At 36.4% G+C, this 26,948-nt stretch overlaps 1 protein-coding gene across 2 annotated transcripts in view; it reads left to right on the top strand.

The window, feature by feature from the left end:
- Positions 1-26,313, top strand: part of LOC145117809 (beta-fructofuranosidase, insoluble isoenzyme CWINV1-like) — a 31,639-nt gene extending 5,326 nt beyond the window's left edge. Inside the window, exon 7 of one of the 2 annotated variants that reach the window (XM_079054140.1) lies at positions 26,194-26,313. In XM_079054140.1, coding sequence (XP_078910266.1) covers positions 26,194-26,298 — 105 coding nt within the window. In that variant the 3' untranslated portion in view covers positions 26,299-26,313. Of the gene's footprint in view, positions 1-4,132; positions 4,401-26,193 lie in introns of those variants that run through there. The other variant, XM_079054139.1, reaches the window with a different exon arrangement.
- The last annotated feature ends 635 nt before the right edge of the window (positions 26,314-26,948 follow it).

The raw sequence follows: 26,948 nt of genomic DNA, 5'->3' as shown, positions 1-26,948 counted from the left end.
ATTCAGCATGTCGGAACCAACAGTTAACATGACATCAACATTCAACATGAGGATTATGTTGGAGGAGCTAAAATTTTCTAGGTAATAACAATGATCCACCTGAAATCTCCAATGCCCGCTCCTCTTCATGAAATTATCAAACTTGAAGTACTAATTCTTACATGTCATACAAACGTTTCTTTTCTTCGACACAGACGTTTTATTATCAACTGTAAGAGCACTTTCTAGCTTTTCCTTGTAGATGTCATCTGCTAGGTTATCAAGGAGCATATGTTTATTCATATCTATCTCCCTTATATTGAGATCTTTAAAGGCTATTATATATAAGATTGATCTGATTGTTGTCATCTTTGCAATTGTAGAATCAACCTCTACCTTACGTGTCTTACTATCATCTATCTCATCCTTAACCCAAAATCTCTGTCCATTATGTAGTGTGCTCAAATCGTCTTCCATGGTCTTCTCCTACTATGTGGAATCTTTCATCCTTAAGGCCTCTGGTTTTGACTCGTGTACATAATTCTCAAACATCAACAAGTAAATAGCTTATGGATAGTACCTAGTTGGAGTACTTCATTCTCTAGTGGATCTTTGGATAGTAGGAGGTTCGATCTTTGCATCATCTACAACTTCACCCTCTAAACCGCTATCACCTATGTTGCCACTATCTCAAGGTTTATCGGAGTTCCCACTGCTTTCAGAACTTATGTCTATATCTTGAGAAGTGATAGGTCTTGTATGATATTGAGATCCTCTCCTTAAAAAGATTAAAGTGGGACCATAAACACCTAAATAAGTTAAATCCAACTTCCCAGACTTCAGTTGATTGCCTCTATTTTCAAAAGTAACTTTTTTCTGTTTGCCAAGAACACATGGCTTAGAAACAACTGTCACCATCTTCAGATCATAATTTTTTCCTTTCGAGACTAGTATCTTGACATCCCTCTCAGTCGTCTCAACATTTAGTTGATTGGTTGCGTAAGTTTAGTGATGTATCAACATATTCGTCTCTATTCGTAAAACAAATTGAATGTAATGTCTAATTGCTTAAGACATGGGATACAAGTTCATTGAGGAATTCCATAAAAAATGTTATGTGTAATCTAACAAACATTAACTCCCACATCCTTGTTATCATGATCTATTACCAGGTACAAAGTAATGAAATATTCACATGTTATAGATCAATATCCATGTAGCCTTTGAGATGTAAAAATGTCTTAAACAATAGAAAAAATGGGAGATCCATTGACAACTTTTATTGTCAATAGGCATTCTCCCTTAATAGAATAAACTCTTAGCGATTGAGAAATTGGTACATGCGATATGACTATTTAATCTAATGTTGAATCCCTTTAGTTTTAAGAATGCTTTAGAGGTTGTTCTCAAACTCTTTAGTTTCTCCAATGACGAAGAGGGACAAAGAATATGAGAAGACAAAGAGGAAGAAACCAATTGCACTAATATGATGATGCTATATCAAAATTGATTAGTAAAGGAGTAGCCAAAAATCACAACAGGGAGAGGGTAGGATGGAGATGATACAAGACGTATCGTTTTCCATTTCTCCGCCCTTTTTTGCATTTCTCCAAGTTTTCTTAATTGAGAAATGTTATGCTTAAATTTTCAATCCTCTCATTCTATCTATTTTAAGTAGAGAATAAAAAAGGTGGAATTGGAAGTATTTTATTTCTCAAGGTTTCATTTCTAATGATAAACAAACAAAAGAAATGGATCACTTCCATTTCTCTGTACCAAACACACCCGTAGACTCTTTGCTCAAAGCCCTTAACTTTTCTAGTTTATAAATTGCTTTCAGATAGGGAATTCTTAATGTGACCAATATTATTATATGTGTACTTAGGGGATGTTGTAGATGGTATTAGAGCTAGGGAACATGTTGATGTGTTTGACAAGGACGTCGAATCCTATAAATCATGGTGAACGTGGATATCTACTTTCATCGGACCCCACATCGATTGGGAATGAGAACTAAATATTCCTTATAATGATGTGGGTACCTTCCCTAACACTATATGTTTTATAGTCGTGTGGACAACATATCCCATAAGAACTCTATGGTAAAGCGTGATCGAGCGAGAGAAATTTTGAAATGGGTGACCCTCTGGGAAGTTTTCATGTTGGGGTGAAGAATAAGACTTCAGGAGTGTTGTATGTATAGTCATGAAAACCCTAGAAGGCTGCCAAAAACATGGTCGTAGAAAACCTAAGGCTGCCAAAAAACATGGACCGGTGAAGGCTATTATTTCGGAAAGCTCAAGTCCATAAGGCGACTAAGCTTATATGTGAGCATGGTCAATCCCTTAACCTCCACTAAAGCAATTAAAGGACTAAGCCTAAATAAACCATTTAAATCCGCTTTTAGTTCTTCCACCGATCAATATAGGACAAAGAAAATATTGCAATTTATCCTGTTAATTTCCGACAATCTACTTCTTATCTTCCATTGATAAGTCGAATCTCATTAATTAACTATATATGTTCTTACATAAAAACTCACTTCTTTAGAAATTGTTTAATACTTTTATTTCCAAACATTTAATTTAATATACAAAATTTTAAACGTCTCCAAATAATACATGTTATTATACCAAAACCATTATTCTTCAATCCATTGCACCCCATATATTACATATCATCGTTTTAAGCATCTTACTATCCTATATTCTTAAAACCCTCATTTTTCTGAAAAACTATTTATTCAAAAGAACTATCAAGATGCTAGAGAAAAAGGAGATTTCATGGAAAGTAAAGGGTTTTGAATCCAACCCGTCCAAGAAATATGAAAATTACGATTTCTACCAGAAAATCACAAAAAGGAATAATCTATCCAAAAATCAAAAATAATCTCCTTACGAATGCTCACACTACCAAACGCTAAGTCATTCCAATATCTCCATAAAACCCACCATGTTGTTTGAATTACCACCTGACATCTTCACCTCGACAAAGACAACGAGTCCGACCAAACCAACAAAACCAAATGCGAGAGGGTCGACGAGACCTGAATCCCCAGGAATCGACAAGCAAAAGTCCACGTACGAGCAACAATATCACAAGCCCCAAATAAATGCTCTAAATTTTCGGTATCCATCTGACTTAAAAACATAATTTTGAAGGAATAATCACTCATTTCGCAACCAAATTCATTCTTAGGGGCAAATGATCCATAATGATTCCTCACTAACCTTCCTAGGAAGCTAAAGATTCCATACCATGCCATTATCACTATCTAGTAAACTGCTCTAAATACATTCGGGTGGTCTTCAATAGAAAAATGCCATCATCTGCCAATTCCCACCACCATCTATCCACCTCAGTCAATAATTGAACCCCCTCTAGTAACAAATGAAACTCATTGAATTGAGACTTATCCACTTAATCATTAAGATCTGTAATCTAGCCCATACCTATTGACCATCATAGTAGCTACCTTTAACCAATATAAGAGTTGAAACCCTCGTTATAGTACATTACACTTATGTATATGAAAATATAGACTTTGTAAATCCTACGTTGTGTATTTTCCTAGGTGATATATATATATATATATATATATATATATATATATATATATATATATCTTTCTTAGATACTATAATGTTCTTTACATAATTTAATTTAATATTGGCTATATTTTATTCCGGGGAAGCAAACTTTCAAGTTTCTTTTTAACATATTGTAGAAATCGTTATTTAATAACTAAAGTAAAGGAAATGAAGCTTTTCCTCATTAAGTCAAAATTTATTAAAAAAATGACCTCATTTGATTCATGAGAAATTAAATATTTTTCTACTTTTCTTCCCATTTATCTTCTTACCCATATAAAAATAATAACAAATGTCTTAAAAATATTATTAATTTTATCAAAATGTGACATTTGTCATTATTTCACATGGATTGAAGATAAATTGAAAGAAAAAGTACGAGGACATTTAATTCTTCTTCACGTGTATCATTTTCCAAATATTATTTAAATAAAATTTAGACAAAGAAGTATCTATATAACGCTTAATGAAAGAAAAAATAAATGCGACCTATAACATATATTCATGTTTTTTTTTACTATATTATGTGGGTCTAATATATATTTTTTTTAATAAACTTACAGATAGACCATTCGATTGTTGAGAGTTTTGGTGGAAAAGGACTTTCTTGTATCACCGCTAGAGTTTATCCGAAGCTAGCGATTAACGAACAAGCTGAGCTCTATGTATTTAACAATGGCACGCAAAGTGTGACTATCTCTACTTTAAATGCCTGGAGCATGAAAGAGGCTCAGATAGTTCCTATATGATAATAAACATGTTATGTTCAAGTATTTATAACACATTTTGACACTTGTAATACGTTCTTCAATAAAATCCAATCTTATATCATATTATATTATTGACAAAATAAATGTATTCTAATTGCACATAGATTGTGTCATTCATGAAAACAATGTCACTAAGAGTCTATGTTTCCCTATACATGATGAAAAACTCACCATAGGTGCTAACAGAAATGGCACAACATAATTAATGTGTAACATCCACAAAATGAGGATTTGTAGGTGAAATCATTATAGTTAAGGTTGCCAAAGATGTTTGATTAATTATACAAAAGTTAAACCAATAAAACCTTTAAACTACATTATTGAAAATTAATTATTTTTAATTATTAAATATTATGTTGGAGTAGGCCAAAGTTTGCGAAAAATTTAAGGCAGTAATTACATGTATAAATTTTCTAATTAAGTACCTTGAATTGACTTGTAAAGGCTATTTAATATTGGTTTATAAAGTAGGAACTAAAACTATTATGGGTTTCCTTTGAGTTTTGCAAATTAGAGAGATGAATGGTTATGGATATGATTTTGTTTTAGAGGGAAGACTAAACTATTCTTCAAAGATTTTGAATTTGGAAGTTATAAGTTTTTTTTGAACACCAATAAAATTTTATTCATTAAAAGATAGCAAAATGCTAGAATTACAAAGAGGATAAGCATTTTCTTATGCGACAAATACATCAATTTTCCAATTCATAGAAACACCTTTTTCTGTATTTAATTTTTAACCGATTGTAAGCTATATTTTTCGTGTAACGTCCCAAAACACTAGCAAAAATTTTCATTTTTAAACCACCAAAACCATACGATCATTTGCTAAAAAACCGACCAAAATATTATGTATTTCTCAAACATCAGAGTAAACCAAAATAGATTATGCGGAAATAAACTTCGGGGGACGCAGTGCGATCAGACCGGACCCTTCCCCTTGGAACCAGAAGTACCTGAAACATTTAAAAACGAAACCATAAACACAAAGCTTAATGAGTTACCTAAAATACCACATATTGTATATAACATCCGGTCTCGCCCACACGACTAATCTGCCCCGCCCTCATAGTGGGCCCCACCCACATATCATGCCCCGCTCACATAACAGGCCCTTCCAAACATAACGGGCCTGCCCAACATGCATTAAAGAGTCACAAAGACAATTTATCATCCTACGCAGTATAGTGAGAAACTCACATCACTCACGAAATCAGATATACCATATCTTGTATAGTCGTGAAACCAGTGCTACAACCCACATAACGAAACACCCAAGGTCAGACCTTAGTCAACACTCTAAAACTAACAATTTGAGAAAAAGTCGACCAGGTAAAAAAAATCAATGGTCAAAAGTCTCCAAGCGGTGGCTAACCCATGGCCACGTCGTGGCTATCCAAATCATTCACCATCAAAATTCACTACTACGTCGTGGCAGAGTCTAGACGCCGTGGCAGGCATGCCACCACGCTGTGGAAGAGTCCATAAAAAACAGTTGTGAAGCCTTCATTTACCACGTCTTGGCACCCTCTCGCCACGTCGTGGTCACTACACTTGGACAACTGAATGGATTGAGTCCTTAATCCGTTAAGCCCTTTTTTTTATAGTTTCCAGTAAGCTTCTTGGGACCCTAATGGTCCATAAAACTTTAAAATTTATGGACATGCATGACCCATGCATGTCCTTCATCCAACTTGGTCAAAAAAAATGAGAAAATGATATACAACTCATACATGGCTCCAAAACTCATCAAACTTCTAGATCGAGAAGATATAATGACAAAGGGACCAAGGTGAGCCATAAAGTTGCAAACTTTATTTCATCTAACCATCCAAATCTCACTTATAAGACAAAACATGCTAAATAACCTAGATCTATGAAAAGGGAACCAAAAATATGGAAACTTAAGGTCTTACAAGGAGTCCAAGAGATGCATACAAGGAGTGGAACCGATTTGCTTGCTTGATATATGCACAAGAGTTCCTTCTTCTTCCTTCCAAAATCGCACAATCATAAAAAATGAGTCAAGAACTTTAAAGGGAAGCTAGGGTTGATCAAGGTTTCTTTGGAAGTGATGGAGGATGAAGGTGGGGGAAACCCTAGCCATTACTTCTATTAAATAGGGCTCAAAGCCCGAAAATTTAGGGTTTTCCATAATGTCGTCACCACATTGTGGTGACCCAAAGATCTGCATGTTTTCCTCAAGTGATACCACATCTTGGCAATCCTTCTACCATGTCGTGCCCACCCGAATTTAACAAAATATTAATAAAGAACTCGTACTAGAATCTAAGTGTTACAACTCTACCCCACTTGAATTAGAGTGCGTCTACGAAATCCGTTGCTGCAAACAATTAAAGGTAATGCTCCTTTATCTCTTCCTTGAGTTCCCAAGTCCATTCGGAACCCTTCCGGTGTTGCCACTGCACCTTTACCAAACCTACCACCTTGTTGCGCAAGGTCTTCTTCCTTATGTCAAGAATCGCAAGTGGTCTCTCCATATAGATCAGATGCTCATCAACCTGAATATCATCCGACAGAACCACTGCGGAGTCACCGGCCTAGCATTTCCGTAACTGAGAAACATGAAATGTGTTAGTGATCTGACTAAGCTCGGCGGGTAGATCCAATCGATACGCAACCTTGCCCATACGGGAGATAATTCTAAACAAGCCACTGAAACTGGGGCCCACCTTGCCATGCTTCCGGAACTGAATAACACCCTTCCAAGGCGAAACTTTTAAAATCTCGTAATCCCCAGCCTGAAACTCAAGGTTGGAACGACATCGGTCGACATAACTCTTTTGTCTGATCTGCATGGTCTGAAGCCTACCACGCACCTGCTGAAATAACTATGTAGTCTTGAGCACTACCTCAGTGCTCCCCATCACTTGCTGACCAACCTCACCCCAACAAATTGGGGTCCGATATTTCCTCCCATACAACAACTCAAAGGGAGGCATGCCAATGCTGGCGTGATAGCTATTATTGTGGGAGAACTTAGCTAAAAACGGTAAGTATCCCGGCTCCCACCGAAATCCAATACAAATGCACGAAGCATATATTGAAGAGTCTATATGGTCTGGTCACTCTTTCCATCAGTTTGTTGATGATAAGCAATACTGAAAATCAATCGAATAACCCACTCCTCAAGAAACTTACTCTAGAACCTAGAAGCAAAACAGACATATCGGCCGAAAACAACTGAAACTGGCACTCCATAAACCCATGTGACAACTGTCAATTCTGGGTCAAACAAAGTCAACAAAAGTCAACCGGGTCAACTCAACTTGTATTAGAACTTTAGGTGAATTGTGATATTCCCTAATGCGTCCAATGTACGATTGACAAGTTATAATACAAAGCACCACTCTTATATGAAATTATAGAACATAAACCCTAAATAAGGTTAGTATCGTAACAATTCGGTAATTCAATTTTATATTGTTTTAGTATAAATAATATTCATAACACGATGTAGTCGAATTCATAATCCTTACACTACATGACAAATTAATAACAAATGCTACAAATACAAAATTTTGGTGAATTTGTCACCAAATACGACAAATTCCATACCCGGCCTAAATCGCCCAACTTTTAACGAAAAAAATTTAGGGATCAACCTAATTTTCGTGTAACATATTATTATTTTTGATAATAATGATTTTATTAACGATTTGAATTTTTATAATTCAAATTAAATATTTATACATCATTTATACCATATTTTCTTTATAAAAATACCACACTTTTTATAAAGAATATCATCTTTTTATAAAAGTTACCCCACTTTTATAAATTACCTAGATTTTTAAGAAGAGTTGACTTAGTGACATGATTGTTACATCTTTTCCCAACATAAAACATTAACCATCATGTATTAAGACCATTACCCAACATATAACAATGCAAACATCACCTCACCCCACCCCTTACCCCCTACCCACCCCACCACCCTACCTTCGCTATAAATTCCGTTCACCTCTCCCCCTCTCTCTTCATCTTCATCTCTCACTTCATCTTCTTCATTCCTCCATAATACTCTCAAGAACAAGTTCAAGTCTTCCAAAGATCCATCCCTCCAAGTTGGTTCCTAGGATTTTTAGTAAGCATTCCTTGTTAATCTAGTGTTTTTATACACATTCATACTAGTTTTGTTACATTTACACACATTTATATGTGTTATTATCCATAGGGTAATACCATCTTCAAGTGTTCTTCAACAATCTTCAAGTGTTCTAAGCTTGAGGATCTTCATCTTCATCTCTTTATCCACTAATAAGTCCACTCAAGGTGAGTTCATAACCCTACATTTTCATGTTTTCTTCAATTTTTAGGGGGGGAATACAAGTTATAACACCAAAACATAATCTAAACTTAAACATCAGCTTTCAGCAGAAAAGTTATGGTCTATTCGAGGACTGTTTTGACCATCTTAAACTTAATATTTTTCAAAACTGTTCAATATGAAAATAGTTTAGGTTTATACCTTTCTAAAGACTACTCACAAGAATCCATACGATTTTTCTACATGTTATGGCGATTTTTACAAAACTGCCTATCATTTCAGAAATGATTTCAGACCAGTCTGTGATGATGAACATTTTCACACCGGTTTGAACCACTAAAAATTATAATAAAAATTATGAACAAAGTAGACTCAATTTCTAAACTCTCAAAGTTTACGGATCCAAATTTCGACTTACGGTGATTTTGCTATAATTTTTCTAAAAACATGGACAAAAAAGTCAAAAACTAGAAATTGTCTTTATCATACTAAAAGTTCTTATACTTGTGTTAGATGTAAGTTTATATGATATATTCTTTTAAAACATCTAGACATGTTAACTTATATATATATATATATATATATATATATATATATATATATATATATATATATATGATTATATAAATTGTCTTGACAAACAAACATAATAAACTATAATCGGTATAGTTTGGAGGTCACAAACCACACTTTTCAAAAGTACACATAATTATTTAAAGGCATAATTATCTTATTTTGCAAGTAAAAGGGAGTCATAGTTCACGTAAATCTGTTAATGCTCTTGTGAGACTTTCCTTCACCGTACCTACCTAACGTACACCTTAAGTCCTGCGTTATAACCAGAGTCTCCTGGAGGGAGAGAGAAACTGTTGTGTATAGATCTATAAGGGATTGACAACCCCACATCTCAGTTGTTCGCTACAGTTAGACCAACAAGTCTAGGGTGACAAAAGTCTACCAACTCCGACGCCTGAAGAACATCGTTCAGGCATAACAGTCATATCAAGCATGGTTCTAAGAACTCACATAGAGATTAGTGAAACTATTTGGTTTACGGGAAGCATACACTTCATTAGTTTTATTGAAAGAAATGAAACTATATACTATTTTCTGTACGATATTCACTTCCATCGTGGTCTTAGGGTTTAAGACCACAGTTCACCTTTAAGAAAATACTGCATTTTTCTAGAAATATACATTATTACTTTACAACGAAAAGATACAAACGAATTACTTTCAATTTTAGTTCATATTAAAGAAAATATCAGATTTTATTGAAATATACGAAACCATCTTTCGCGAAACACTTACAAACCTTTTTTATGCAAAAATGCTTATGAACTCACCAACTTAATTGTTGACACTTTTCAAAATCACTTGTATTCTCAAGAAACCAGTAGACAGGTACTCAACCCTTCTTGAGGGTCGGCGTCGTCACCTTATGTTTTTTTTTCTACTTTTCAGTTATTTGTATTCAACTTTTGAACAACTAAGTTTTGTAAACAATGTAATACTTGAAATCTCAATGTATGAATGTTTGTGTTGCTATTTTTCATTACTATTCAATTGTTATGATACTGTACATGAAGTCACTCCATCCGCCCCCAGACGTTTCTGTCGTTTTGGTTTGGGGGTGTGACACCCCATGAGGTGAAACCACCTCTTTGATGTAGATCTCGACTAACTTCTCAACAGATGAACTCTCCTGAATCAGGATGAAGTGGGCGCTCTTGGTCAACATGTCGACAATAACCCAAATAGAGTCAACCCCACATGCCATCCTTGGCAACTTCGTGATGAAATCAATGGCGATCTCATCCCATTTTTGTATGGGAATGGCCAACGGCTGCATCTTGTTGTGGGGTCTCTAATGTTCGGTCTTGGCTTTCCATAAAGTCAAGTACCACTCCACATACCAAGCTATCTCCCTATTCATGCAGGGCGACCGATAGCTAAGTATCAAATCCATGTACATATTTTTACCATTGGGGTTTGAAAACTTTGAATTGTGCAGTTCCTCCAGCAATGCTTGCCTAACCCTACCAGAAACGGGAACCCAAACCCTGCCACATTGAGTCAACAAACCCCGACTATCTTTGAAAATGTAGAACCCTATCCCATGATCTTTTTTTTTCATTTCTCATCATTTATCCCTTGAATTTGTGCTTACTTGATCAAATCCAACAATTCTGAAGTAATAATCATTCTTAAGCATAGGTCTTTGATTGGAGCACTAGTCTCCTTGCGGCTCAAGGAATCAGCAACTACATTGGGCTTTCTAGGATGATACAAAATCTCGCATACATAATTCTTCACTACATCCAACCTTCTGTGTTGCCTTATATTCAGGTTCGGCTGTCCATCAAATATTTCAAACTCTTGTGTTTCGTATAGATGGTACATCAGACCCTATACAAGTATTGTCGCCTAATCTTGAGGGCGAAAACCATAGCCCCCAACTCTAGATCAAGAGTAGGATAATTCGTCGTGTGATGCTTCAAATGCCTCAAAGAATACACAATCACATGGCTCCTCTGCATAAGTACTACACCCAAACCCATAATCGACGTATCGCAATAAACCGTAAAATCATCGAAACCCTTGGGAGGGTCAGTATCGGAGCCTTACACAATATTTATCTTAAAATCTCAAATGTCGCCTGCTTCTCAGGCCTCACTAAAAAGTAACGTTTTTCTTCATCAATCGGGTCAAAGGAACAACCATCTTGGAGAAATCCTGGATGAATCTCCGGTAATATCCTGCTAACCAAAGGAAACTCTGAATCTTAGATGGAGACCTCGAAATCTCCCACTCCATTGTTGCCTCAATCTTGGCCGGATCGACCAATATGCCATCCTGGTTGACCAGGTGACCCAAGAATTGCACCTTGTGCAACCAAAATCACATTTGGAGAACTTTGCAAAAAGTCTCTCCCTCATCAAGGTCTCAAGAATCTCTCTTATATGCTCCTCATGTTGCTACTTGGTCTTAGAATAGACCAAGATATCATCAATAAATACAATAATTAATCGGTCCAACATCATCCTACACGCCTAGTTCATGAGATCCATGAACGTTGTCGGTGCGTTGGTGTGCCCAAACGGAATCACCACAAACTCGTAATGACCATAACGAGTTCTGAAAGACATATTTGGTACATCCTCGTCCCTGACCCTCATCTGATGATAACCCGACCTTAAATCAAAATCGGAGAACCAAGATGCACAATGAAGCTGATCAAACAAACTATAGATCATCGAAAGTGAATAACGGTTCTTCACCGTTAATTTGTTTAGCTTATGGTAATCGATGCACAAACGGTGAGACGCATCACACATCCTTTTTCTTCACAAATAGAATCAATGATCCCCACGGTGAACTGCACGGTCTGATAAATCTCTTGTCCAACAGCTCAGGCAACTGTGTTGACAACTTCTATCTTTCCCTCATCCTGTGTGTCAACAAAATAAGCTAGAAACCATGAACACCCCTACTGTAAGTATCTCCTAGCTCTCAAAGCTGAATAAATGGTTGGACTGACCCATATTCCCTCTCCATTAACAGTCAATACTCCTCCACTTGGGTTTCAAACTCGCACTAGCTGATACTCACAGTCTATCATAGCCCTAAACCGACTCAACCAATCCACACCCACAATGATCCTCGCCCTTCTCATAGAAAAAGGGACGAGATCAATAGGAAACTAGACCTGAAACATCTCCAATACCTAATCCTAATGAACCCTCGAAGCACTCACAGTGTGGTCGTCGGTGATCTCTACCTCTAGAGGAAAATCCAGTGCCCCTGGGTCAACATCAAACTTCTTGCTAAAAGCAAGATACACATGTGATCGGGTAGCACCTGAATAAAAAAGAACAAGAGTAGGTATACCATTGACTTGGAACATCCCTAATCACAAGCACAAGAAGCATTATGTCACACCCCCGAACCGGAACGACGGAAACGTCCGGGGGCGGATGACGTCATAGTGCAGTATCATAACAATTGAATATAAATGAAACATAGCAAATCCAAACATCATACATTGAGATAACAAACTTACATTGTTTTTATATTATGTATTTGTTCTCAAATTACACAAAAAGACATTAGTAAGTAACTTCCAAATTACAGCAAAATAATCCAGAATCCGTGATCCATAACCTCCTTACTGAATTCCTGAGAATACAAGTCGTTTGAAAAGCGTCAACATATAATATGTTGGTGACTTCATAAACACTTTTGTATAAATTTTTTTGATAGTTTAGAAACCCAGAAAATCCAATATTTTCTTGTATAAAATAGTTGTAGGTCTTGTTTCCAATTAAGTATAATTACGTGTGTGTTTTAGTCATAACTTTTTGAAAATTTTATGAAATTCGTTTTTCCCCAGAAAATCCTATATTTCTGATATACAAAAATAGCAGTCTTAAAACCCTAAGACTTGTGTGATAAAGTTTCATTCAAGATATTCAAAATCAAAATTGATTACAAACAAAAGATGTGATCAGCGTAAATTGTATAATTGTTTGTGTTCTTAAAAACCCAAGGTCGGGGAGGTATGTGAAATCAACATGTGTTTGTGGACAATCCGCACAATGCATGTGGACGATCAACACAACGAATGTGGACAATTAATACCATGCATGGGGACGATCAACACAATGTGCAAACTGTTCGTAATGTGTTCCCACGTAAATTTCCAAATAATACTGTTATATTCTTAGTGAGTCGTTATAACCATACTAATATGACGGAGTGCCTGTCTAGACGTTCTTCAGGCGTTGGTTTTGTTGAAGACATTTGTCACCCTAGACTAGCCTGTCTAGCTGTAGCGAATAGCGAATGTGTGGGGGTGTCAACCCTGTATAGATCTATACACAAATTCCCGCTCTCCCTCCAGGAGACTCTGGTTATAACTCTTACAGGACTTTAAACGTACACTATTATTTAGGTACGGTGAAGATGCGTCTGACTAGAATACTAACAAATATTTACGCAAATAGTTGGAATCCGTTATTGATTTAATAAATAACAATAGTTGTACTTGTTGACTAGATGTTTTGTTTCGTTTCATAGCCTTAGTTGTGTTCGTTGACTAGGTGTTTCGTTTCGTTTCATACCCTTAGTTGTGCTCGTTGACTAGGTGTTTTGTTTCGTTTCATACCTTTAGTTGTGCTCGTTGACTAGGTGTTTCGTTTCGTTTTGTTTAATGAAATAATTCACTTTAAATCATATTTGTCAAACTGACTCAATATTATCAATGTGTCAAAAGATGCCCTTCCTTTTTATAAATTATCAAATAAGACCCACAATTGTCAAAAAGTGTAATGAGTGATCCAAAAATACAAGGGTTGTTGAAAATATCACATTTCTTCTAAAATAATCATTTTAGGCTCATATTTATGGAAAATTTCCAAAATGTCTCTTATTTATCAAACAATTCCATTTTTGGTCCATTTTAAATCGAAATGTTCAAAAATTACTCAAATTTATCCCATGTCCCAAAAATGATCCTGATATATATATATTTGGCCGAAAATGGTCGAAGATATTAATATTTTCATAATTTAACATCTTCAAAATATTATGTCCAACAACTTGTTTAGGAAATTTCCTTGAAAAAATCCTTGTGATTCTTGACATTAGGTTTTATGAATTATAGTTCATATAAACACTAGTTTTTATTTCTAAGCAACAAATATTATGTGAAATATAGTCCAAACTCTTGAGACTTAACCAAAATCTCGAGTTTTTGGACTATTCATATGGAGTTTCATAATATTAAATACACACAACATAACATACATGTATAGACAAGCAATTATACTAAGATATCAAGACCTTTGACTTGTATACTCCCCCAAAATAGTGAAAACTCAAAAATAGGGGTATGAAGCTCACCTTAGTTGATTTGGTGGATGATTTCGAGAGATGATGAGGAGTTCAAATCCTAAAACTTGAAGAGTTTGATAAAATCTTTGAACCTTGGAATATCCTAAGAATATTAACACATAACTTTATGTGTAAATATGATGAATTAAATAAGATAATATGTAGAATCACAAACCAAAACTTGAAATACTTACTAGGAACTAGGGAATGCTTTGAAGAATTAAGACTTGAATCTGGAATATGTTTGAGTGTGATTTAGGAGTTCACAGAAAGTGAAATGAGTTTGTGAATTTAGAAATGGGGTTTACGCTTCTAGTAAGGAGGTGGAGGTTGAGAAGATGTTTGCTTAGTTATCTGGTAGATAATATGTGTTTACCCGTGAAAGCCTTGAAAATGGTTGAAATGTTGCATCATAAAGTCAAATGTATTTTTCTTATTCACATCTTATGGCCATAAACCCCATGGAATGGAGTTTTTTACGGCCTAAAAGCCTCCTAGATTTGAGTTCACGGTCATAATGCCTTCTAGAATTGAGTTTACGCCCAAGATGCTTCCTAGGGAAGTGTTCATGGCCAAGTTTTGGAGTCCTTATTGTGTTTACGCCCTAGGTGCTTCCTAGGGAAGTGTTTACTCTCAAGATACTTTCTAGGGAAGTGTTTACGCCCCAAATGTGTTTTCATTTAGTGTTTACGGCCAAATGAAGGTCCACCAAGGTGGTCCACGGCCAAAAGCTCCCTAGGATGGTGTTCATGGCCATTTCTTAGGCTCTAGGGTAGTTCACGGCCACACATGGCTTAATGAAAAGGATTTATGGTCTTAGATGATTTTTATAAATAGGAATATGTTTCTTGTGCTTAGAAAGCTAAAAATGATGGCCCTAAGGTTCAAGCATTCAAGGTAGAAACATAATACAAGTTCTTATATCTATCTTCTGTGATTCTTAATCAAATCGATTCGTCTAGTTTTTGCTTTGATAAACTTGTTTACTTTCAAGTGGTTGCCTTGTTTGTGGTTTCCAAAGTGTATACTTCCATATACATGCACTTATGCTCTCATGGTTTTCAAGGTTCTCATTGTAATAGGGTTACAATTTAGACCCTGCTTGACCCTATTATTTCGGGTTGTCACACATTAGCATAAAATAATGAAAGTAGTAAAAGAATAAATATGTACATACCAATGACCACATTTGGCACTGCTTGAGCCACCTCGTCTTTCAACTGGAACGCTCGACTCCTCACTATGTGAGCTTCCGCCTTGCCCTCACGACCGTCAGTAATCCTCAATGTAGCTGGAGTGGGTACCCTCACCGATCCACCTAACAATCTCGGACAATATACCTTCTTGTGGCCTGTCTAATTGTAGTGAAAGCATATTAATACTCCTCACGTGTAATCTCTAATGTAGTGCCCAACCTGGCCGTAATGGAAGCAGCCTCCTCCCTTCTCATGAAAACTCCCCTCATGCGTTCTCCCATACTTTCCATATCGGCAACAACCTTGTTGGCCTCTAGATCAAGAATCAAAGTCTTGGCCTCTTTGATGGACCCTTTATTGTCTAAACCTAATTTGGCTTGTTCTTCGACCGAAGCTCCAACTCGATCTCCTACTCCCGGGTTTTGTCGATCATATCCTCCAGGATCTTGTAGCTCGAAATACTGACAAACTCCCTGATGTCATCCTTCAGCATATCATGGTACCTAGTCTTCTTCACCATAGTCTTTGTCGTTTGAAGAAGGTCATGAAACTCCCTCGCCAACTATTGCACCTCAATCATAGGTACAGACTTCAATCTGAACCTAGTAACAAAATCAGTCTGGGTCATAGCCTTGATGACCTCTGCTCACAGAGCATGGCGTACCTCCTACCACCAGTCTCGTTCCCTATCTGTCAGAAGGCATGCTGCAAACATGACCTTCGATCCCTCATCGTAGAATCTTGTCTAAAAGGCACTCACCATGTGCATGATCCATCGTTGGCTAGCAACGGGGTCCTTCTTTCCAAAGAACTCAGGAGCCCAATAAGCACGAAACTCCCGATAAGTGAGAGTGTGTGCCCCAAACTGACTAGATACTATCTCTACGTGAAAGGTACCTAAGTGCTCATCAAGTAACTCCATAATCCCTTGATAGTACTGAACATCACAAGTGTCGAATCCATGATACCGTGTGTGATCTCCGGTGTGATAAACTCGTGTATTCTCTCATCAATCGTTTCAACGCTATAGCCTAAGCTGGAACCCAAAACTAGAACCTCCTCGAATAATCACCAACATACTAAAGGGCAACAATACAAAAGATCAGAACATACCCGAAGAATCTCTCACACTACAAGCTTCTTAGAATATTTGTGACTCTCCTTGATTTGAGTATGGATTCTATGATTTCGGTGGTACGAGCCCAATACTACCTTCCATACCTATTCACAATTTCCTCAAGAATCATCCTAAATCCTCTAAGTAACTCCCTATGACTACACTCATATGTCCTTGCGATAAACAAAACGCACAAAGTACTAAGGTACTTCCAAGGCTCTCGTAGGAACTCTCTTCTTACACGTGCCAGAAAGGTCTCTACCGATACCGAAAACCGCTCATTGAATGTGGGTCGCACATAATCACAATAAAATAGACCTTTGAATAGATGTATCTACCATAAGGCCTTCATCAAACAAGAACGGACAATGTGACAACCCGACAATTTTATTCTTATAAAAGTCAACTTTGGTCAACAAAAGTCAAACTTAATCCTTTAATTATCTTATTATAATATACTGTGTTAAGGAGGAAAAGCCTTAGGAACCGAGAGCCTTCGCATGGACCACAAACCCTCGCAACCTTATACATCGGAGCCGTGAACATCCGAGCCGTGAAACTTCAGAGCCGTGAACACCTCGTCCGTAAACCCTCGGTAGTGAACTCTTCGGACCGTGAACTCTCCGACCGTGAACCCTTACCCTATATATATATATATATATATATATATATATATATATATATATATATATATATATATATATATATATATAAGTGAGATTGATTTTTCCTCATTCTTTCACTCATGGCCGCAAACTCCAACAATTCTCTCTCAAGTATCATCTTCAAGCCTTCAACTTTTCTTAGAATATTGCTTCGATATTTAAGGTGTTCATCATTTCATCATCATTCTAGGGATTTCTAGGCCGAAAACACTTGCATCTTCATCATTCTTCAAGCTTGTTGGGTCGTGAACTCAAGAGCACCAAGTGTTCTTGGGCCGTGAACTCGAAGAGTGGGCCGTGAACTACATTCAGCCTTCCATTCTTGCTTCTAACACCCTATTTTGTAAGTTAAGCTTGCAACTCGATCCGTTTCCTTGCTATATTTATGGTTAAATTCACTAAATATATACATATATATGTCATAATATACTAAATAGGACTCGTTTGTGCTTCGGGACGTCACTCGTAGAACTTATCATCCTATATCGAATCTTCAGTTGAATCACCCACATAAGGTGAGTTCATACCCCTATAATCTACCTTTTTAAATGGTTTTAAATGCTTTTAAGGGGGGTAATACAATTTGAACATAATTAAATTGTGTTAATATTTGCCTGTGATATCAATCACACAAAAGGCTTTCTTATGCTTATAAATATGGTGTTTTAAAATATAAATTGCTCATTATGTCTTTCTTACCATTAAAATGTATTTAAAACATGAAACTTGTTAAAACATGGAAATAAGCTTATAAACTATAATAAGTATAGTTTATGGAACAAAAATGATCTTTTTATGAACTTATCCGTTATTTATAAAAAGGTTTTCGCATTATTACTTGTAAAGTCGTTAATCTAGTGTGTGAGACACGTCTTCGTGTACCTACATAAGTACCAGTGGAAGTCTACCTTTTAAGACCGCTGCCGTACACGATTTAGACACATAAAAATAATAAATAAACTGCTTTATTGCATTAACAGGTAGTACATGTAAGCAGGGTCGGATCCTCAGGGACACGTCCTAATGTTTACACCTCTTGCGTAAGGTGTGGTCTAATTCTTGATGAATGCAATAAACATAAAAGGGGGGGGGGTTATTTCTGAAAATTAAACTAATAGAAATCGAAAATGAAAAAATAATAACTAAATTTAAAGTGGTGAAAAAAGAGAAAGCAATTCCAGTTTCGCGGTGACTCCCCTAATCATATAATTAACCTTCAACACAATATTTGACTATGCACTTGTTTAAACTGGTACTAAAGTTCATTAACAAGCTCTAATGACCTTTATTACAAAAATTCATTTAATCAAAATAAGTTCTTTGAGTAAATATAACTTTTGACTAAATTAACCAAACAAGCTCTTGATTAACAAAGAAAAGTTGCATTAGACACAGTGTAATTCCCAGTAAAGTTCAATACCTCTCATAAGCTCGAAGGCGTTAAAACTTCTTTGATCATTTCATATTAGATTTAATCCTAAACTCAGAATTAATCTAATACTTCTCACTTTTTACTAATTAATGTAGACAATTACGGATCTAAACAACCAGATGACTAGAATGATTCACAAACAATTTAAGTGGCCAACAGAAATTGAAATCAAAATCAAACACTCAATTTAACACAGAATTGATCAAACTAAAAAGTAATCATAGTCAAACATAGTGCTTAATGATTAATCATATGAAAAGGTTACGTCTTGCGAAACTGAAATCTAAGTTTTTAGCCTGACATGGCTAAAAACGGATTACAAACAATGGAAATAGAATCTAAACGATAAATCTTACTAAACTATGAATAGGAATCGAATCGTCTCCTTTAGATCTGCGTTCTTCAATCTGGGGGCTGAATGATGGGGGCAAAAGTAAGAAGATTTTTCAGCACATCAAAAGCTTTCTTGAAATCTTCATTGAAGTCGAATTCAACATATTTTTGCAATAACTGGCACATGGGAACTGATATCTTTGAAAAATCTTTTATAAACCTCCTGTAAAACCCTGCATGGCCAAGAAAGGAACGCACTTCCCGAACATTCTTCGGGTAGGGTAAGCTCTTTATAACATCTATTTTGCTTTATCGACTTCCAAACCTCTTTTTGAAACAATATGTCCAAGAATCAGACCTTTGTCAACCATAAAGTGACATTTTTCAAAATTTAAGACCAGGTCTGTTTCTATACATCTTTGTAAAATTTTTGTGAGGTTTTTAAAAAAAATATCAAAGGAGTCTCCATAGACGGTAAAATCATCCATGAAGACTTCTATGGTATTTTCGACATACTCAGAAAATATACTAACCATACACATTTGAAAGGTAGCAGGTGCGTTGCAGAGTCCGAATGGCATACGCCTATACGCGAATGTCCCGAAAGGGCAGGTGAAAGTCGTTTTCTCCTAGTCTTCTGGAGCAACTCGAATCTGATGGAAACCTGAAAATCCATCCAAGCAGCTGTAGTGGGATTTTCCAGCAAGCCTCTCTAGCATCTGATCTATGAATGGGAGAGGAAAATGATCTTTCCGGGTGGCTGCGTTTAATTTTCCGTAGTCAATACAAATGCGCCATCCGTTCCGAACCCGAGTTGGAACCAGCTCTCCTTCCTTGTTCTCTACCACTGTCACTCCAGCCTTCTTAGGAACAACTTGAACTGGGCTGACCCACTTGCTGTCAAAAAGTGGGTATATCATCCCAACATCCAGTAACTTCATAATTTCTTTTTTAACCACCTCCATCATTGGTGGGTTTAATATGCGTTGGGCTTCTCGCGATGGCTTATAATCTTCTTCCATCAAAATTTTGTGCATGCATAGAGATGGGCTGAGTCCTTTGATGTCTACAATAGTCCACCCAATTGCACTTTTATACTTCTTCAAAATTCTGATCAACTCTAACTCTTCTTTTTCTAATAGCTTGTTGGATATGATAACTGGTAATGTTTCTTTTTCTCCAAGATATGCATATTTTAGGTGTTCTGGAAGTGTCTTCAGCTCCAAGATGGGGGCTTGCACTACAGAAGGAAAAAGCTTGGAGTTAGAAACTGGTAATTTAAGAATTTGGGTACCATACCTCAACTTTCTCTGCTGGTCCATATGAGCTGCCATCTCTTGAACTTCTCTATCAACCACATAATTTTCTGATATAACCTGAGTTGCATTAATAGACAAATTTCTGTGGAGCACTAATGCTAGTGACTCACGGTTAGCAATCTCAAAATATTCTACAGATAATGGTTCAATTACATCAATGAAATTAAGGGCTAAAACATCATCAGGGTAACGCATGGCATAATAAATATTGAAGTTGATAACTTCACCATCAAATTCCATTGAAAGGGTACCATCATAAACATCTATTTTGGTTCTGGCAGTTTTTAAAAATGGTCTCCCCAAAAGACTAGAACCTGAATTTGGTGAGTCGTCATCTCCCATATCCAAAACATAGAAATCAGCTGGAAATATGAGTTCATTCACTTGAACCAAAACGTCTTCCAGCACACCTTTTGGGTGCACCAGAGAACGATCAGCTAACTGAATGATGACTCCTGTTCTTTTTAATGGCCATACCCCAATAGTTTTAAAAAGTGAATATGGCAAAACATTTATAGAAGCTCCTAAGTCCAACATAGCTCTTGGCACTAAAAGGTTCCCCAACTTGCAAGGAACAGTAAATACTCCTGGATCCTTACACTTTGGGGGTAGCCTTTTTTGTAAAACAGCTGAAACATTCTCGCTTACTTTAACTGTTTCGTTTCCTTTTAATTTTCTTTTTGAAGTACACAACTCTTTTAAAAATTTAGCATATCGGGGTAGTTGTTTAATTGCATCAAGAAGGGGAATATTTACCTCAACCTTTCTAAAGAAATCCATAATCTCTTTATCTTCCTTTTCTTTTTTCGTGTTTTTCAGTCTTGAGGGAAAAGGAGGAGGGGTAATTTTTACTTCAGCTTCAGCAGGTCCATCTTTTTTCTGCACCTCTTCAGTTGCCTCATATTCTTGCTCAACCACGATCTCTTCTTCCTCATCTTCTTGCTGATCTGGTCCTTTATAGTTTTTACCACTTCTGAGGGTGACAGCACAAGCATTGTGCTTCGGGTTTTTCTCAGTCTGAGATGGGAATTTTCCTTGGGTTTGTGCTTCTAATTTGCTCATGGAGTTCGCGAGTTGTGATACCTGCTGCTCCGGATTTTTGATGCTATACTTTGTTTCATTCTGGAAAGCTTGGGTACTGGTGGCAAGACTTTTAACTATGTCTTCCAAAGACATGTTAGAACTACTAGCTTGTGACTGAACAGGTGGTTGCTGAAAATTGCTTTGGTGTTGATTCTGCTGAAAAGATTGCTGAAACCCAGGTGGAGCTTGGTATTGGTTTCTTTGCTGAAAATTGTTATTTTGAGGCCCTCCCCAAGCTTGGTTGTTGCGATGTTGATCAAATGCCTTTGCTGAAATCCTCCCATAGCCTGCACAGCTTCAGTATCTTCTTGAAGTAATAGGCACATATCAGTTGGGTGCCCGGTTTTGCAGCAGATCCCGTAAGGTTTGACCTTTAGCTCTATACCTTTTTCTTTTGTCAACAAAAGGACAGCTTTAGTTAATTTTGAAATCTGGGATTCTAGGTGGGCATTTCTCATCTCCTTAACTCCTCTTGGATGGTCTGGGTACCACTCTTCCTCGGTTGCTGAATGTTTTGATTCATTGGCGAATTTCTCTATTAATGCCCTGATCTCTGTTGGTGTCATGTCTGAAAGTGACCCTCCACTTGATGCATTTATAAGTCGCATCTCCATAGGTATCAATCCTTCACAGAAACACTGATACAACTGATAATCACTAATGCCATGTTGTGGGCATCGGACTAACAACTTCTTGAATCACTCCCAATAAGTATGGAGAGCCTCTCTTTTGCCTTGCTTTATACTTAGAATCTCTCTGCGTAGATTTGACACCTTCGCCTCAGGAAAATATTTTTCTAGAAAAAGTTTGGTGAGTTCGTTCCAGCTTGTTATTGAACCAGACAGGAGGTCATATAGCCATTCCTTTGCTGCATCTTGAACTGAGAAGGGAAATGCCCTTAATTTGATCTGGTCTTCAGTAACCGTATGGGGCTTCATTCCAGAACAGACGACATGGAATTCTTTGAGAAATTTATGATGATCTTCATTCTCAAGGCCTCGGAATGGGGGCAGCAAATGGATTAAACCGGATTTGAGCTCAAAGTTTTGTGCCTCTGGAAAGGTGATACATAAAGGTTGTTGGGTAACCTCTTGTGTTGCCCATTCTCATAGAGTCTGTTCAGTATCGTCTCCGTTGTCACTCATGGTGAATTCTGTTTTAGTTTAAGAAGAGTCTGTGAGTTTGGGTTTGTCTGAAGATGATGAGGAGTAGGTTTTGAACGGGCTGTTAACTGGTGAGGTAGGTGGTGCTTTTGGAAAAGGTTGAAATGAGGTTTCAGATTCGTTCCACAAGGGAGTGCCTTGTGGTGTGGGTGTTTTGGAATGTGAGGGGGGGGGGGAGGAGGAGGTTCTTGTGCTTCCGGAGTTTTGCCTCCTTCTTTAGTTTCCTAGCAGTCTTCTCAATCTCTGGATCAAAAATCAAATCACATGTACGTGAAGATCTTGGCATAAAACTATTAGTGTTTTACCGTGTCCCCGGCAACGACGCCAATTTGTTAAGGCCGCCGTCGTACACGATTTAAACAAATAAAAATAATAAATAAACTGCTTTATTGCATTAACAGGTAGTACATGTAAGCAGGGTCGGATCCTCAGGGACACGTCCTAATGTTTACACCTCTTGCGTAAGGTGTGGTCTAATTCTTGATGAATGCAATAAACATAAAAACGGGGGGGGGGGGGGGGGTTATTTCTGAAAATTAAACTAATAGAAATCGAAAATGACAAAAGAATAACTAAATTTAAAGCGGTGAAAATTCAAATAAGAGAAAGCAATTCCAGTTTCGCGGTGACTCCCCTAATCATATAATTAACCTTCAACACAATATTTGACTATGCACTTGTTTAAACTGGTACTAAAGTTCATTAACAAGCTCTAATGACCTTTATTACAAAAATTCATTTAATCAAAATAAGTTCTTTGAGTAAATCTAACTTTTTACTAAATTAACCAAACAAGCTATTGATTAACTAAGAAAAGTTGCATTAGACACAGTGTAATTCCCAATAAAGCTCAATACCTCTAATAAGCTCGGAGGCGTTAAAACTTGTTTGATCATTTCATATTAGAGTTAACCCTAAACTCAGAATTAATCTAATACTTGTCACTTTTTACTAATTAATGTAGACAATTACGGATCTAAACAACCAGATGACTAGAATGATTCACAAACAATTTAAGTGGCCAACAGAAATTGAAATCAAAATCAAACACTCAATTTAACACAGAATTGATCAAACTAAACAGTAATCATAGTTAAACATAGTGCTTAATGATTAATCATATGAAAAGGTTACGTCTTGCGAAACTGAAATCTGAGTTTTTAGCCTGACATGGCTAAAAACGGATTACAAACAATGGAAATAGAATCTAAACGATAAATCTTACTAAACTATGAATAGGAATCGAATCGTCTCCTTTAGATCTGCATTCTTCACTTGAAAACCTCTGAACATCGCCTCTGAATCGCCAAGAATCGCCAGTTAGGGTTACTGGAAGACTATCAGGCTGTATTTATACGTCTAGCTGTCAAAACGCCGTACCTGTGATCACAAAGGGCATACCTGCGATCGCATGTATCACCCAAAAACGTGTCACGGGATTTTTTAATGAAGTACATTGCCATTTCGACGCAAATGGACCAATCTGCGATCGCAAGGGCGCAACCTGCGATCGCAAGTTTCTTTTTTCCTCAGCTGATGAATTTTTTGGCTCAACAAAACCTCGACGGCAACCTGCGATCGCAAAGGCATACCTGCGATCGGAAGGAGACTAGATGCGATCGCATGTTACTTTTTTTTGGCTCTTTTGATCGTCGTTCCTCCTTCCAAGCAGTTCTTGATCATTTCCCGGCATCCCTCCCTGGTCTAGACTCCATTTAAGCTCCAAAGCATCCACAAACGCATCCCGAACTTGCGCAATCATGATGTGCTCCAAATGGCACTGAAAAGTCATAACAAACGTGATCAGTACAGGCATTCTTCAAAATAATCATGAAACACGAAATACATAATAATAATCGGGAATTAATTAGCTTTTTATAATGAAATACGTAGGAAATTGTGCTAAAAGATGCATATAAAATGCATCTAACACTACCCTTATGAACCAGAGTCTCTTGGAGGGAGAGCGTGAGTTTGTGTATAGATCTATATAGGACTGACAATCCCACATCCCAACTGTTAGCTACAGTCCGGAAGGCAAGCCAAGGGGTGACAAATGTCATATTCTTTATCGACGCCTACAAAATGTCGTGTTTAACCGGTCCAATTAGTATGGTCATAAAACTCACAAATAGATAAAAACGATATATTTACGTAGTAATATACTTTTTCTTCAACAAATCTCAAGGGGTATTAACTATGGGATTACAATGTATAGACCATAGGGTTAGATAAAACTGAAGTTCGGTAGACAGTGGAATGTGTGACTTTCGCCTTACTTCTTGTTCCTTGTTTGGTTGTGGGCTTAGGACAGATTCACCCATTCAACTGTATGTTCGATCTCGGTTATATACAACTCGTATGTATTAAGTCATCATAGGTGGGTAGTATCGCCGTACCAGGTATTTAGGGTAAACAAGTCTTGATTCAGTTTAACTTATCAACAAAAGTAGATATCATCAAAGTAAATATATTAATTATATTTGTGCTTTTCGATCTTGGAACGATTAAGACTACCAGTCGGTTTTATAGAAAATATAGGATTTTCTATGGTAAACATCATTATCTTAAAGGTAAACATTTTTCGTTAGAACATTCTGAAAACACTAACAATCATTACTGAAACCAATGTTTCACAGTAGAGTAAGTGAAACTAGAAACTTATCTACAAAAGGTTTAATACTTATTATTAAACTAGTATAACATAAAGGACCTTAAATGGTTAATTCTATAATTTCTTAGTTTATACATCAGAGTTATATATAAATAATATCCAATAGGCAGTGGAATGTGTGATTTCCGCCTTACTTCCCGTTCCTTGTTTGGTTGTGGGCTTAGGGCAGATTCACACATTTAACTGTCCGTTCGATATTAGGTTATATATAGCTAGTATAAACTAAGTAATTGCAGAAGGAACTATTGTGGTTAACATTTTACTAAAGAAAATATAGGATTTTCTTAAGGAATACTTTTATCATATCTTAAAGAACTATTACAGTTAACTCCGTAAGCACCTAGTGAATACGTTAGGGTTATATACAATGAATATCTAACAAACAATGGGATGTGTGACCTCCACCTCATTTCTTGTTCTTTGTTTGGTTGTGGGCTTAGGGCAGATTCACACAATCGATTGTCTGTTTGATCTGGATTGTATATAGCTTGTATCCATTAAGTGCTCATAGAAGGAATTGTAAGTGTCATTTTTACTTATCATTCATCACATCAGAAAATATAGGATTTTCTGGACGAACAGACGAACTTTTCTAAAGAATTAAGAGTATACTCTTTATAATGAAAATACTTATGAACTCACCAACTTAAATGTTGATACACTTTCAAAATCACTTGTATTCTCAGGAAACTAGTAGACATGTACACGCAACGGGATTCAGAAGATGGAACATAGTAGCTTCATGTCCTTGTTTTGTTATTTACTTTTGGAGTCAATCTTATGTGAATTGAATATAATGTAAACACTTTAATAGTAATGCAATGGATGTTGTTGCTTGTTTTACTACGATGCATATGTTGTGATACTTAACATGAAGTCATCCACCCCCGGACGTTTCTGCCGTTCCGGTTTGGGGGTGTGACAGATTGGTATCAGAGCATTATTTATAGTGAACTAAGTATATCAACCTATAAAAGATATACAACTATAAATACAATGGGGCCGAAGTGCTCTGACTAAAAGTATATTTTTAAAATATAACAATATTTTTATAAAAATATACATACATGCATATATATATATATATATATATATATATATATATATATATATATATATATATATATATATATATATATATATATATATATATATATATATATATATATATATATATATATATACTAGAACAAGTATCACAAAAAGAACGAAACAAAAGTATTTAAAGGTTGGACACTACGGTCAAACCTCGACAATTATGTAATCATATCTGGGATCAATATAGTCTGATCAACTATATTTATTTGACATATGACCAACATGTGTTTGGGAGTGATGTGGTGTCGCAACATACTTAAAACTTGCCTAACTCTTTGTGCAAATGATTTCTAGAACAGAACATAAAGTTAAAGTACTATAGGAGTATTTTATGATGCTATAA

Source organism: Lactuca virosa, chromosome 5 (genome assembly GCF_052849685.1).
Source record: "Lactuca virosa cultivar CGN04683 chromosome 5, Lactuca_virosa_CGN04683_v6, whole genome shotgun sequence".
Classification (NCBI taxonomy): domain Eukaryota; kingdom Viridiplantae; phylum Streptophyta; class Magnoliopsida; order Asterales; family Asteraceae; genus Lactuca; species Lactuca virosa.
Note: the sequence above shows the minus strand (reverse complement) of the source record. Positions and strands in the feature narration are given on the sequence as shown.